Source organism: Panicum virgatum, chromosome 9N (assembly GCF_016808335.1).
Source record: "Panicum virgatum strain AP13 chromosome 9N, P.virgatum_v5, whole genome shotgun sequence".
Classification (NCBI taxonomy): domain Eukaryota; kingdom Viridiplantae; phylum Streptophyta; class Magnoliopsida; order Poales; family Poaceae; genus Panicum; species Panicum virgatum.
The window spans coordinates 44863429-44878211 of record NC_053153.1 but is presented as its reverse complement, the minus strand read 5'-3'; the positions used below and the strand labels follow the sequence as shown (position 1 = coordinate 44878211).

General features: G+C 41.6%; 1 protein-coding gene across 2 annotated transcripts; it reads left to right on the top strand.

The window, feature by feature from the left end:
- Positions 1-6165: 6165 nt before the first annotated feature.
- On the top strand, positions 6166-14307 carry LOC120689265 (probable E3 ubiquitin-protein ligase RHB1A). Of its 2 annotated transcripts, XM_039971573.1 has the most exons (7): positions 6184-6430; positions 10812-10881; positions 11714-11852; positions 12483-12657; positions 12748-12903; positions 13588-13697; positions 14035-14307. In XM_039971573.1, the coding sequence occupies exons 3-7, from the start codon at positions 11790-11792 to the stop codon at positions 14062-14064; spliced, it is 534 nt and encodes a 177-aa protein (XP_039827507.1). In that variant the 5' UTR covers positions 6184-6430; positions 10812-10881; positions 11714-11789; the 3' UTR covers positions 14065-14307. The 2 variants fall into 2 exon arrangements, with proteins under 2 accessions (XP_039827506.1, XP_039827507.1); XM_039971572.1 differs by lacking the exon at positions 10812-10881 and having other exon boundaries at positions 6166-6430.
- The last annotated feature ends 476 nt before the right edge of the window (positions 14308-14783 follow it).

The window sequence follows — 14783 nt, the reverse complement described above, 5'->3', positions numbered from 1 at the left end:
CCTTTTCTAGACAACTCGCCGATTGCCCTTAGAATAAATAAATATCAGCTTGTTATTATAAAATTCAGTTGAATCTTACCATGCTGGCAAAGTCACTGGTTTCTAGAGAGGAGACGCGACTTTCTGTTTGTCTAACGAGGTTGTGTGTGCCTGTGTGTTTGTGTCACGGTCAAGCAACGAACCACGAACGGTATCTTTCGTAGAACAAATACCATCGCAGTCACCTAGAGAAAAACGAAAAACTTCTAGTCAAGGCAGGTGGCTTACTCAGTTACCCCCTACTACACGACCTCAGCCACGTCAACCAGGTGTAAGCTGGTTAGGTGGACACCTCAGCTGATGAGTCGCTGCGACGCAAGCAGCAACCCCCAGCACCTATAACCACCATGGTACCATGGGTCTCCTATTATGCATGTCCGATACCCACCCAACAGCTATGATCCAAATAGATTAAATTGAATATCCATGTACGATGAAAATAGTGAAGGCTTTGTGAGTTGTGACGTTAGGATGGAGTATGCTTCGATAAAATGAAGGGGTCGTTGGCAGAGCTTCACCTAAAACACCTTCACTAAATCACTAGTGAAATGAAGCAAAAAAAAAAGTAAAATACATGGACGGTCCTCAAACTTGTCTCGAGGTATCATCTATATCTATAAACTCTCAAAATGCATTTTTAGATCCCTAAATTTGTCCGGATGTGTCACTCGGGTCCCTAAACTCTCAAAATGCATCTTCGGATCCCCAAACATGTCTTAATATGTCATTTTGGTCCCTAAACTTTCAAGGTGAATTTTCATATCCCTGAAAATTGCCATTGATTAATTGTATTCAAAATGGACTGTCTATTAAACTATTTTTTTGAGCTAATTCGTTTAGAAATCTCACCAATAAGACCATTTTAATTCTGAATTAGCTGCTTATTAATCATAAACCATGGATTAATCTAGATCATTTGATATCAATGGTGGATATTATATTTTTCTCATTTAACATGGAGATATCAATGATAATTCTTAATATTTCTTGCTAACATTTATATTTTGCATGCGCTATGTATAAATTTATTAAGATAATTTGTTCCCACTCTCAATAAAATTCAGAATAGCAATTTTTATTAAATTTAAAGTAGCAAAAGAATTTTTCATTAACTTAAAGTAGCATAAAAACATTTATATTAAATTGAAAATAACATCTTGAGACTTAGGGACCTGCATGTCACTGTGGGACAAGTTTACGGACCTAAAAATGTATTTTAAGATATTAGGGACCTATGTGACACCTTGAAACATGTTTGGGTATCTGAAAATGCATTTTAAGAGTTTAGGGACCTAGATGATACACCACAACAAGTTCAGGTACCGCTGGTGTACTTTACTAAAAAAACTAACTTCATTTGGCTTCTAATGTTCCATTCGTTTCAATTTATAGGTTGTTTGACTTTTTGATCCCAAATTTGCCAGTCGTCTTATTCAAAAATTTGTGTAAAATATCACTTCTTTTATTATGGCTTGTTTTATCAATACAAGTTCTTAAAAAATACCTTAAATTTGACTATGTTTGTATAATTTTTTTTGAAAAAGACGAGTGGTCAAACTTGGGTTAAAAAAGTCAAATGACTTATAATTTGGAATGGAGGAAGTATATTTTAGCACGTGCTTATAAAAACAGCTTCGCGCAACAATATCTTGATTTGTGTGAAATAGATAAAGCAGAGGCTGAAATAAACCCTGGACTCGACGTATATATGTTGTTTCTATACATCAACATCATCAACATAGCCTTTTTTCCCAAGCAAGTTGGGATAGGCTAGAGATGAAACCCGAAAGAAATAAGTTCAAGGTTCAGGCACATTGATAGCTAGTCTCCAAGCGCTCCTATACAAAACTATCTCTTTAGAGATATTTCAGTCCTTAAGGTCTCTCTTAACCGACTCATCCCACGTCAGTTTAGGTCTACCTCTACCCCTCTTTACATTATTGACCCGCTCAAGAACCCCATTACGCACCGGCGCCTCAGGAGGCATTCGTTGGACATGTCCAAACCATCTCAGCCGATGCTGGGTAAGTTTCTCCTCAATTGGTGCTACTCCGACCCTATCCCGAATAACTTCGTTCCGGACTCTATCCCTCCTTGTGTGCCCGCAAAACCACCGCAACATCCGCATCTCTGCTACACTCAGTTGCTGGACATGTCGCCTTTTTGTAGGCCAACATTCAGCACCGTATAACATCGCCGGACGAATTGCTGTCCTATAGAATCTGTCTTTTAGCTTTTGTGGCACCCTCTTGTCACAAAGGATGCCAGAAGCTTGCCGCCATTTCAACCAGCCAGCTGAAATTCTATGCCTAACATCTTCATCAATGTCGCCATCCTTTTGTAGCACTGATCCTAAATACCGAAAAGTATCCTTCTGAACCACCACTTGTCCATCTAGACTAACGTCTCCCCCCTCATGCCTAGTCGCGCTGAAATCGCACATCATGTACTCGGTCTTGGTCCTACTAAGTCTGAACCCTTTCGACTCTAACGTGCGTCTCCACAACTCTAACTTCCTATTAACCCCTGCCCTAATCTCGTCAACTAGCACCACATCATCAGCAAAGAGCATACACCAAGGGATCTCACCTTGTATATCCCTTGTGACCTCATCTATCACTAAAGCAAATAAATAAGGGCTTAATGCTGACCCCTGGTGTAGGCCTATGTTAATAGGAAAGTCAGTGGTGTTGCCATCACATGTCCGGACAAACGTCGTCGCATCCTTGTACATATCCTTAATGAGGGTAATGTATTTAGTTGGGACTTTGTGCTTCTCCAAGGCCCACCACATGACATTTCTCGGTACTTTGTCATATGCCTTCTCAAGGTCAATGAAGACCATGTGCAAGTCCTTCTTCTGTTCCCTATATCTCTCCATCAATTGTCGTATTAAAAAAATCGCCTCCATGGTTGACCTTCCAGGCATGAACCCAAATTGGTTTTGGGTCATACTTGTCACTCTTCTTAGGCGATGCTCGATAACCCTCTCCCAAAGCTTCATCGTATGACTCATCAGCTTAATCCCACGGTAGTTAGTACAACTTTGAACATCACCCTTATTTTTGAAGATAGGTACTAATATACTTCTCCTCCATTCTTCCGGCATCTTGTTTGACCGAAAAATGAGATTAAAAAGCTTAGTTAACCATACTATTGCTCTATCTCCTAGGCATCTCCACACCTCAATGGGGATACCATCAGGGTCCATCGATTTACCTCCCTTCATCCTCTTCAAAGCCTCCCCGATCTCTACCTCCTGAATTCTCCTCACACAACGTCAGTTGGCATCGTCAAAAGAGTCATCTAACTCAAGGGTAGGGCTCTCACTCTCCCCATTAAACAACTTGTCGAAGTACTCTCTCCATCTATCCATGATCTCCTCATCCTTCACTAGCAGTCGATCTGTCCCATCCTTAATGCATTTGATTTGGTTGATGTCCCTTGTCTTCCGCTCGCGGATCCTAGCCATCCTATAAATGTCCTTCTCCCCTTATTTCGTGCCTAGCCGCTGATACAGGTCATCATACGCCTTACCCTTTGCTACATTCACAGCTCGCTTTACAACCCTCTTCGCTAATTTATAGCCCTCGATGTTGGCTGCAGTCTTGTCAAGGTGGAGGCGCTTGAAATACTCCTTCTTCTCCTTAATAGCCCTTTGCCCCTCGTCATTCCACCATCAGTTGTCTTTCCCCTCCTGTTTGCCTCCCCTACTCACGCCAAACACCTCTGAGGCCACCTTCCGAACACATGTTGCCATCTTTAACCACATGTCATCTGCGTCTTCTCCTTCTTCCCAAGGCCCCTCACCTAGCATCCTTTCCTTAAACGCTTGTGTCGCTTCCCCTCTAAGCTTCCACCACTTTGTTCTCGCAATCTTGGCACGTTTGTCCCGGTGGACACGTACCCGAAGACGAAAGTCCGCCACCACAAGCTTGTGTTGAGGGACAACACACTCCCCAGGTATCACCTTACAATCTAAGCAATCACGTCTATCCTCCCTCCTAGCAAGGATAAAGTCGATCTGGCTCGAGTGTTGTCCACTACGAAAGGTCACAAGATGGGATTCCCTCTTCTTAAACACGGTATTCGCTATCAACAAGTCGTAGGCTAATGCGAAGTTCAACACATCCTCCCCCTCTTGATTCCTGCTACCATACCCAAAACCCCCGTGCACTCGCTCGAACCCTACATTAGTCGCACCCACATGGCCGTTGAGATCTCCTCCTATGAAGAGTTTCTCGCTGGTAGGCACGGTACTAACCATGCTATCTAGATCTTCCCAGAACTGCATCTTGGTGCTCTCACTAAGGCCTACCTGAGGGGCATAGGCACTGATCACATTCAAAACCGAATCTCCAACTACCAACCGGATTAGGATAATCCGGTCGCCTTGCCTTCTAACCTCTACGACTCTATCCTTAAGGCTCCTATCAATCAAGATGCCTACACCATTCCTACCCGGAGTTGCTCCCGTGTACCAAAGCTTGAAGCCAGTATCCTCAACCTCCTTCGCCTTCTGGCTCTTCCATTTAATCTCCTGAACGCATAGAATATTTACACGCCTCCTAATTGCTACATCAACTAGCTCTCGCAACTTACCCGTTAGGGACCCTACGTTCCAGCTACCTATACGAATCCTAATTGGCTCGGCTAGCTTCCTTACCCTTCGCACCCGTCGAGGGAAGTGCGAAGACCCTTGCTCATTTTTCACTACACCCCCCGCGTAGATGTAGCGCGCCATTCAGGTGACGACCCGACCCTTGCTCACTTATCATCGTACCCAGGTCATGATACGACGCGCCCTTGGGGGGATGGCGACCCGGCCCTTGCCCATTTATCACCACACCCGGGTTCCGATGTAGCGCGTCGCTAAGAGGGTTATGCCCCAACGAGTTTCTTGTGGGTTTCAAATCCATTAGAGTGGCTATTTTTATGCTGGTTTGCCAAAACCTAACGCAACCCTCCTCCTTTATCCGGGCTTGGGACCGGCTATGCTGAGACGACTCAGGAGAGAGTCTTCCAGTCAGTATAGACGACCGGCTATATGTTGCTTCTATAAAAGGTTTTTTTTCTCGGATCCTAAAATTGGGATATACTTGCTGCTTCAGAAAAAAGATGTGCCTTTTTAGTATAGGTATGAAAATAATAGGGTCTATGACATTTGCTTTGCGCTCATTGTCCTTGAGTTCTACATAAAATTGGGAGTAGTATTAATTTGGAGTTTGTTCTACTCCGTCCGTTCAAAATTTTAGGTTTGGAGAACAATAAATTTGAAATAGCCATAAATCATTATTAACAAATTTCCAATATTCTCCATATTTTTATTTAGTAAATAATTTAACATGACTAATAAAATATAGAGAAAAATATGTGATTAGATGTTTCTATCACGATGCATGTAACAAGGATATTATATTACTAGCTTACATGATATCAAGATATTTATATTTTCCCTCTTCAATTTATTTGCAACTTACAAAATACTTTCTTCATTTTTGTTAAAATACTTATTTCATTACAATAGGACAATCTTCAACGAACAATTACTTCACTAGCATGTAAGGTTTGAGATACAATCTTGATATATCCATACCACCAGATTCATGTTCGAAAATACTTTCAAATTATTATTATTTATTACACTAATAAGATTTAATAAACTAATTGTTGTTCAAACCTTATCCCAACAAAAGAAATACAGTTATCCTTTCTATAAAAGCAGGAAGGGTTATGTTTCCAAAAAACAAAAGAAATACAGTGCTCCTTCCGTTCCAAAAAATAAATTATCCTAGAAATTCTAGGACAACTTAATAAGAAGGTAAATTGACCATGTTTATCCCTATATATTATCTATATTTGGTACTAGTTGATTTTACATGCACATTCACTTTCTAAATAGGATAAGATGACATGTTTTTTGGACAAATTTTGAAATCTAAAGTGACATGTCTTTTGGGACGGGGGAGTACATATTAAGAAAAAGGACGATTTCAAATATTTTATCCATGAGATTAGAAAACGAATAACTATCCGGATGAGTAAACGATCGGCTGAGTGTGGAAAACGTCATCTCGTGTATTTCGCGAGGGGAAAAAATGGGGCATAATAAGTTGGGAGAGTTGTCTTTGGAATTCTGTTCCGCAGAATCCGAGTCCACTCGCTCTCCCATCCCCTCCCCTCCCCTCCCCTCCCGGGGGCTTTCAACTCGGCTCCCCAAACCCCATCGCCTCGCCGCCGAGCAGAGCTCCACGTCGGCGGCCTCTACCTCCTTCTCTCTCCGCCAGCCGCTCCTCGGTCCACTTCCGCCGACGCAGCGCGATCCTCTCTGTCTCAGTCGAAGCAGAGTGGGGGATCGGATTGGTTTGCTGGCTGCCTTCTCATGTTGGTGGTAAGCAGCCTGAGGCCGCTCGGATGGATTCATTTCTTCCGTTCTATAAGCGGTAGTCTTGTTCCCCTGTCAAACAGCTCCTCTTCGTCTCCGTCAGTCCAGTTAGTCGGCTGTGCGCTTCATGCCGCCGCCGCCGCTGCTGAGGTGTGCAAGATCGACTAGTTGCGACCGTAGGGCCTCTTGCTTTCTAATTGATGTGCGGGTGCAGCTTAATTTGCAGAGATTTTGGGGGTTCAGCCGAAAACCCCATCCCTCCATGTCAATTTCGCCCGTGCGTGTGGCTTTAGCCCTCCCCTGTTATTGCGTTCGTTTCTTTGTGCCTGCTGACTTGCTTGGGGGTAACCTGTGTTTCCGGATACCGATTTGAGATACTTTGTTACATATTCCGTTATAGTTGATTTTCCTTCGGACAACCTGATATGGTTTCCTTGACGCTGGCATCCTAACGTGCTGACGATAAATGAAAGGGACTTTTCTTTTCTTTGGTTTTTTTTGTCTTGTACTAGTACAGGAAAACCAATCAAACTGATTCTAGTCTCGAATTGTACTGGCTGCTTGCAGCATACCCTGTATTTGATATCTATCTGTATATTGTTTCCTCAAACATGCAGGAGAGCTGCATATCATTTCATTAAGAGCATATCTATCTGTATATCCCTGCATAATCTTTGCTGACAGTCTGGTGTACAACAACAACATAGCCTTTTGTCCCAAGCGAGTTGGGGTAGTCTAGAGATGAAACCCAAAAGACACAAATGTCAAGGTTCAGCCACGTTGATACCTAGTCTCCGAGCGCTCCTATCCAAAGCTAACTCCTCAGAGATATCCCAATCTTTAAGGTCTCTCTTAACCGACTCGTCCCAAGTCAGTTTAGTTCTACCTCTACCCCTCCTTACCTTATCAACACACTTTAGCACCCCACTACGTACCGGCGCCTCCGGAGGCCTCCGTTGGACATGTCCAAACCATCTCAACCAATGTTGGGTAAGTTTCTCCTCAATTGGTGCCACCCCTACCCTTTCCCGAATAGCTTCGTTCCAGACTCTATCCCTCCTTGTGTGCCCGCAAAACCACCGTAACATCCGCATCTCTGCTACACTCCGTTGCTGGACATGTCGCCTTTTTGTGGGCCAACATTCAGCACCGTATAACATCGCCAGGCGAATCGCTGTCCTATAGAACTTATCTTTTAGCTTTTGTGGCACCCTCCTGTCATAGAGGACACCAAAAGCTTGACGCCATTTCAACTAGCCAGCTGAGATTCTATGCCTAACATCTTCATCAATGTCGCCATCCTTTTGTAGCATCGAACCTAAATACCGAAAAGTGTCCTTCTGGGCCACCACTTGCCCATCGAGACTAACGTCACCACCCTCATGCCTAGATGCGCTAAAATCGCACATCATGTACTCGGTCTTGGTTCTACTAAGTCTGAATTCTTTTGACTCTAATGTGCGTCTCCACAGCTCTAATTTTCTATTTACTCATGCTCTACTTTCGTCCACTAGCACCACATCATCAGCAAAGAGCATACACTAAGGGACATCACCTTGTATGTCCCTTGTGACCTCATCCATCACCAAAGCAAATAAATAAGTGCTCAATGCCGACCCTTGATGTAGGCCTATGTTAATAGAAAAGTCAGTGGTGTCGCCACCACATGTCCGGACAAACATCATCACATTCTTGTATATATCCTTGATGAGGGTAATGTACTTAGTAGGGACTTTATGCTTCTCCAAGACCCACTACATGACATTTCTCGGTACTTTGTCATACGTCTTCTCGAGATCAATAAAGACTATGTGCAAGTCCTTTTTCTGCTCCCTATATCTCTCCATCAACTGTCGTATTAGGAAAATTGCCCCCATGGTCGACCTTCCAGGCATGAACCCAAACTGATTTTGGGTCACACTTGTCACTCTTCTTAGGCGGTGCTCGATAACCCTCTCCCAGAGCTTCATCGTATGGCTCATTAGCTTAATCCCACGGTAGTTAGTACAACTCTGAATATCTCCCTTGTTTTTGAAGATCGGTACTAATATACTTCTTCTCCATTCTTCAGACATCTTGTTTGACCGAAAAATAAAGTTAAAAAGCTTAGTTAACCATACTATCGCTCTGTCACCTAGGCATCTCCATACCTCAATGGGGATACCATCAGGGCCCATCGCTTTACCGCCCTTTATCCTCTTCAAAGCCTCCCCGATCTTTGCTTCCTGAAATCTCTTCACAAAACGTCTGTTGGTATCGTCAAAATAGTCATCTAGCTCAAAGGTAGTGCTCTCATTCTCCCCATTAAACAGTTTGTCGAGGCACTCTCGCCATCTGCCTTTGATCTCGTCATCCTTCACTAGAAGTCGATCCGTCCCATTCTTGATGCATTTGATTTGGTTAATGTCCCGTGTCTTGCGCTCGCGGATCCTAGCCATCCTATAAATGTCCTCCCCTTCCTTCGTGCCTAGTCGCTGATACAGGTCATCGTACGCCTTACCTTTTGCTACACTCACAGCTCGCTTTGCAGCCTTTTTTGCTAATTTATAGCCCTCAATGTTGGCTGCACTCTTGTCAAGGTGGAGGCGCTTGAAACATTCCTTCTTCTCCTTAATAGCCTTTTGCACCTCGTCATTCCACCACCAGGTGTCTTTCCCTTTCTGTTTGCCTCCCCTACTCACGCCAAGCACCTCTGAGTCCACCTTCCGGACACATGTCGTCATCTTTAGCCACATGTCGTCAGCATCTTCTCCTTCTTCCCAAGGCCCCTCACCTAGCATCCTCTCCTTAAACGTTTGCGCCGCTTTCCTTCTAAGCTTCCACCACTTCGTTCTCATAATCTTGGCACGTTTGTCCCAGTGGACACGTACCCGAAAACGAAAGTCCGCCACCACAAGCTTGTGTTGAGTGACAACACACTCCCCACGTATCACCCTACTATCTAAGCAATCCTGTCTATCCTCCCTCCTAGCAAGTATAAAGTCGATCTGGCTCGAGTGTTGTCCACTACGAAAGGTCACAAGATGGGATTCTCTCTTCCTAAAAAGGGTATTCGCTATCAACAAGTCATAGGCCAACGCGAAGTTCAAAACATCCTCACCCTCTTGACTCCTGCTACCATACCCGAAACCACCGTGCACCCGCTCGAACCCTACATTAGTCGCACCCACATGGCCGTTGAGATCTCATATGAGGAGTTTCTCGCTGACAGGCACGGTATTGACCAAACTATCCAGATCTTCCCAGAACTGCTTCTTGATGCTCTCACTAAGGCCTACTTGAGGGGCATAGTCACTGATCACATTCACAGCCGAATCTCCAACTACTATCCGGACCAGGATAATCCGGTCGCCTTGCCTTCTAACATCTACGACTCCATCCTTAAGGATCCTATCGATCAAGATACCGACACCATTCCTACCCGATGTTGCCCCCGTGTACCAAAGCTTGAATTCAGTACCCTCAACCTTCTTCGCCTTCTGTCCCTTCCATTTAGTCTCCTGAACGCATAGAATATTTACACGCCTCCTAATTGCTACATCAACTAGCTCTCGCAACTTACCTGTTAGGGACCCTACGTTCTAGCTACTTATATGAATTCTAGTTGGCTCGGCTAGCTTTCTTACCCTTCGCACCCGTCGAGGGAAGTGCGAAGACCCTTGCTCATTTGTCACTACACCCAGGCGTAGATGTAGCGCGCCACTCAGGTGACGACCCGACCATTGCTCACTTATCATTGTACCCAGGTCACGATACGATGCACCATTGGTGGGGTGGCGGCCCGGCCCTTGCCAACTTATCACCACACCCAGGTTCCGATGTGGTGCGTCGCTGAGAGGGTTACGTCCCAACGAGTTTCTTATGGGCTTCATATCCATTAGAGTGACTATTTTTTACGCTGGTTCGCCAAACCTACCGCAACCCTCCTCCTTTACCAGGGCTTGGGACCGGCTATGTTGAGACGACTCAAGAAAGTCTTCCAGTTAACACAGGCGGAGTTGCTGACAGTCTGGTGTAAATACAAGAATTGCTGATCTCTCTCTCTATATATATCGAATAAAGCTTGAGCTTACACTAATCATGTCAAACTTGACGCGTATGTATTCAAATAAAATGTGATGGTTTCTTAACATTACAGTCCGTTTCAAAAAAAAAAAAATACAATGTCTGTGCATGCTGCTGCACCAATTTTTCTTATTTTTAATAGTCTTACTGCGTAATATATAACAAAAAAAAGGAAGTTTTGTATTTTCCCCAGTCATTAGTTGGGAAATGAAAACTGAAGCAACATATTACCTCACCACATTTTATCATTGAGATTATTATAATTATTCATGCTTAGGTTTTGTAAAGTGCTTCTCTTTTATGTGAACCTTGATGTGATCAGGGCTAGATGTGTTGTGCTATGTTCATTAGCAGTTTGGATCTGCCCCTGGTCCAGGAGCAAGAGCCAAGAGGTGAAACTTTGATTCTCTATGCTATTGTGAGCTCCTTGATTGATTATTAGGCCCCATGTCTTTCAAATTCCATCCAAATCTCAGAAGTCCAAGGTGGCATGCATCCATACTTGCCGGCTTGCTCCATAAAATCTTGCTTGAGTAATGTAAAATTTCTATTGAGCACTTCTTAATTTGAGACTCTGAATGAACAATTGTGCACATTTATGGTCGGTCCACTGTACCCAAAGTGTGGCCAGGCTTATTTGTGAGGTGGAAAAAGTGTTGAGAGTCCTGCTAGTGCGGTAGTGCCAGGCAATGGTCTAATGCTTTTTGTTATCTGTGAAGGTTCTAATAATTGTATATGTATGCATCCCCAAGCAAGATGGATTCACTGTGTCCCATTCCAGTTGCTGCTTATTTGATGTTATAGGAAAAATCTCAAATTGACTAATGGAAACAGTTCTTTTTGTTAACAAATAAAATTTCAAATTGACTAATGGAAAAAGTTCTTTTTGTTGCTGCTTCTTTGATGTTATAGGAAAAATTTCAAATTGACTAATGGAAACAGTTCTTTTTGTTATAGGAAAATTTTCAAATTGACTAATGGAAACAGTTCTTTTGTTGACAAATTGATATACTTTTGAGCAATAGAAATTGAATGCCATTAGAATGAATTATCAAGAATAGTCTGACAGCATGAAGTGTCCATAATTGCAGTTTTCTAAGCCACTTGCACAATCTTATGCTGGTGTATGCTTGTTCTTTTTTTACCTCATTCTGTATTATATGCCCGATTTACTATTTTCTTGCATATTTCCCTCCTTTTGTAATACAGTTTGTTTCTTTGTAGGGCTATGAGATATGGAGTTTTCATTTTAAACAACATCTAGAGGATTGCCTGGACTAAGTTTTTAAGTCAGAGAAGAATGGGTGGCTGCTGCTGCTGTTCATCGAGAAGATCTGAAGCAGTTAGAGCACCAATTGTATATGTATGTAAACTCTGCCTTGTTTTCTACATTAAAATGTTAATATCTTCCTCTTGTGGCATAATGCATAACAAATAGCCTAAAGATAATGTCCTGCCATACTATACTGTCAAAAGTTTGCCTGAAAAAGATACTCTGTTTTTCTCTTCTTTATAACTGAAGTCAGCAAGATGTTTTTCATATACTCTATTCAGGACTGTTCAATTATTTTTTATGTAGCCATGAATTTTTTTTTAATCGGATACAGCTCTATGCTTGTAATTTTCTCGCATGTGAATGTCTATTGTTCCTGGAATGTTATTTGCACATACTGAAAATAGCTGAATTCTGTGGTCTGTATTCTGCATTCTCTTCTCTTTACAATTTCAATGCAATAGGATATATAATTTCAAATTGTGCTCTGCATTTTTCATTTCATTTCTTAACTATCCTTCATGATTTGCCATTGCAAATAATCTACACAGTGTGCACTTGTGCTATTTACTTTAATATATACTATTTGATTATTGCAAACTTTTCCAGCGTCATAATTGATACTTAAGTTGAGTTGACTGTAGTTTCATTTATTCAATAGGCTTTCACATCAGTAACTTACTTTTATTCAAGTCTTTGATTGATCTTCTTGTCATTCAGCGTCAGCAAAATCTTGAGGAGCATGAGCCGCTGTCCTCAGCTTTTGATGGTTCATCTCCAGCCTCTGCAATTGTTGCAGTAGACACAAATCTTGATACATCCACACCAGACACTTACCGAGCACCACCTGCACCTTTGCCTTATGATGTTGTTTTGGCAGTTCCAGATAACCCTGGTAAATTACTGAGTGGAAGTTATACAAATGATTGCTAATCTCTTGTTAGCATCTTCACGTTTAAGCTTAGATTTTATGAATCATGTGCAGATGCAGGTTTGGATAAGTCAGACATTAAAAACAAAACTGATGACCAACAGGAGTCCATAAATGAACAGGAGTCCTTAAAGGTGAATGAGTCATGCAAGAAAGGTGTCCCGGAAGATAAGCCTGATGAGGAGGATGTTTGTCCTATCTGCCTTGAAGGTTGTGCTTCTCTTGATCAGCGAAAATTTATTTGCATAGTCTGATAGGATATTAGTAACTGATTGTTGAATCTTTCTTTATTTGGTTATGGATGAAACTGAATATGGATGCTTTTGCTACTCTTTCTTCAGTTTGCTTTTTTTCTTCTTTTAATCAACCCGTTTTATTGGTAATGTAGCTAGCTATTTGCAAAATTCATGTCACATCTGTGTAGTTGCATGAAGTTTCATATAATGGAAAACATTGGTACATTTACATAATTATTTTCCAGGAAGACTTGAGACTCCGCAAATCATGTAAAATTGCTAGTGGCATGGTTATCTTTTCTTTTCTGCACTAGATGCAATATACATGTGGTATTTCGTGTTATCGCTTATTCTACACCGAGACATCCTTAAGCAGTTCACAAGTGTGCAGACACACTGTTGCAATCAATCTGAAATACAGAAATAGTGCATTTTTCAAGGGATATAGAAATTCATATAAGCCTCCCATCATGTAAATTACTTTTTGCTATTTTATTGTTTCAAAATTATCATGCTTTTTTTTGTATCTCCCTGACTTTAGTTGCTGATGTACATGTGCTCTGATATCCTCAACTGCTGCACTGAATGATTCTCAAAATCTAAGTTATATATTGTGTTGGACCAGAGCACTCATTTAATGTTCTTTATTCTTCTCCAGAATATGATGAAGAAAATCCCCGCTCTGTAACTAAATGTGAGCATCATTTCCATCTTTGCTGCATCCTTGAATGGATGGAACGAAGTGATACGTGCCCAGTTTGTGATCAGGTTAGTACTGAAACCAGTACCATCTCTAGTATTCCATTAATTTATATTTTGGGCAAGTGGAGGGTTTAATGTTGTCATTTACTGTATATACAATGGAGTTTCGTTCTTTCTTTCTATATGGTAATCCATTCTGAAAGCTTAATAGCAAACCTAGTGAAGTTAACATAAAATGAGAACATATGGACTTCATCTGTGTGACTCTGTTCTGGAAGGTGTTTAATTTCTATGTATCATTTTTTCAGTACAAACCTCTAGGTTAGACACATTTGCTGTTGCACATATTATTGTTGGCAGATGTTGTTTCCCTTTTTTCTGTAAGCTGCCTGTATTATTGCAGATAACCTTGGTGGATGAGATGTTTGAATAAGCCTAGTAACCCTGGTGGATCATCTCTTGAAGCTCTTGGTTTCCAAGGAAGGTGGGGTCAGCAAATTCTCTGCTCTTGATATTGGTTCGTTCTGGGTTGCTCTCCTGGTAATGATTTGATGAAAATGAAATTGAGTGATTGAATTGCGTGGAATGTATTTGCGCCCACCTTGGTCTATTGCCTTACTGTATCATGCTTTTGCTGTTCATAACAGCAGGTGGATTAGGAAACTGTTGGTTGATATATATATATATATATATATATATATATATATATATATATATATATATATATATATATATATATATATATATATATATATATATCTGTTAGCAGGTTGATTCAGTTCAAAGTCCAAAACACTCCCCTTTTCTTTTTTTCTGAATTCAGGCGTCTGCTGGTTCATCCATGAGCTGGTCAGCTGTGTAAATCATACATTAGGTAGGTGACAGGTAAAAATGGTGGGGTTTCCATTGTACAATCTATGTTATTCAGGCTTCCTGTATATAATCGTTCCCATTTTATTCTTTTGGATTGTCTAGTCAGACAAGTCGCAGGATTTTTTTTGTCTGTTGTGGCCAAATTTACGCAGGCTGTTTTCTGCTATGATAGAACTTACTGATCACAACAGATTTGTGCAGATATATATACATTGCCCAAAGCTAAACTATCTTCTTGGTTGAATCAGCTTTGAAGTCTACTCAAAATGGTGATATTAG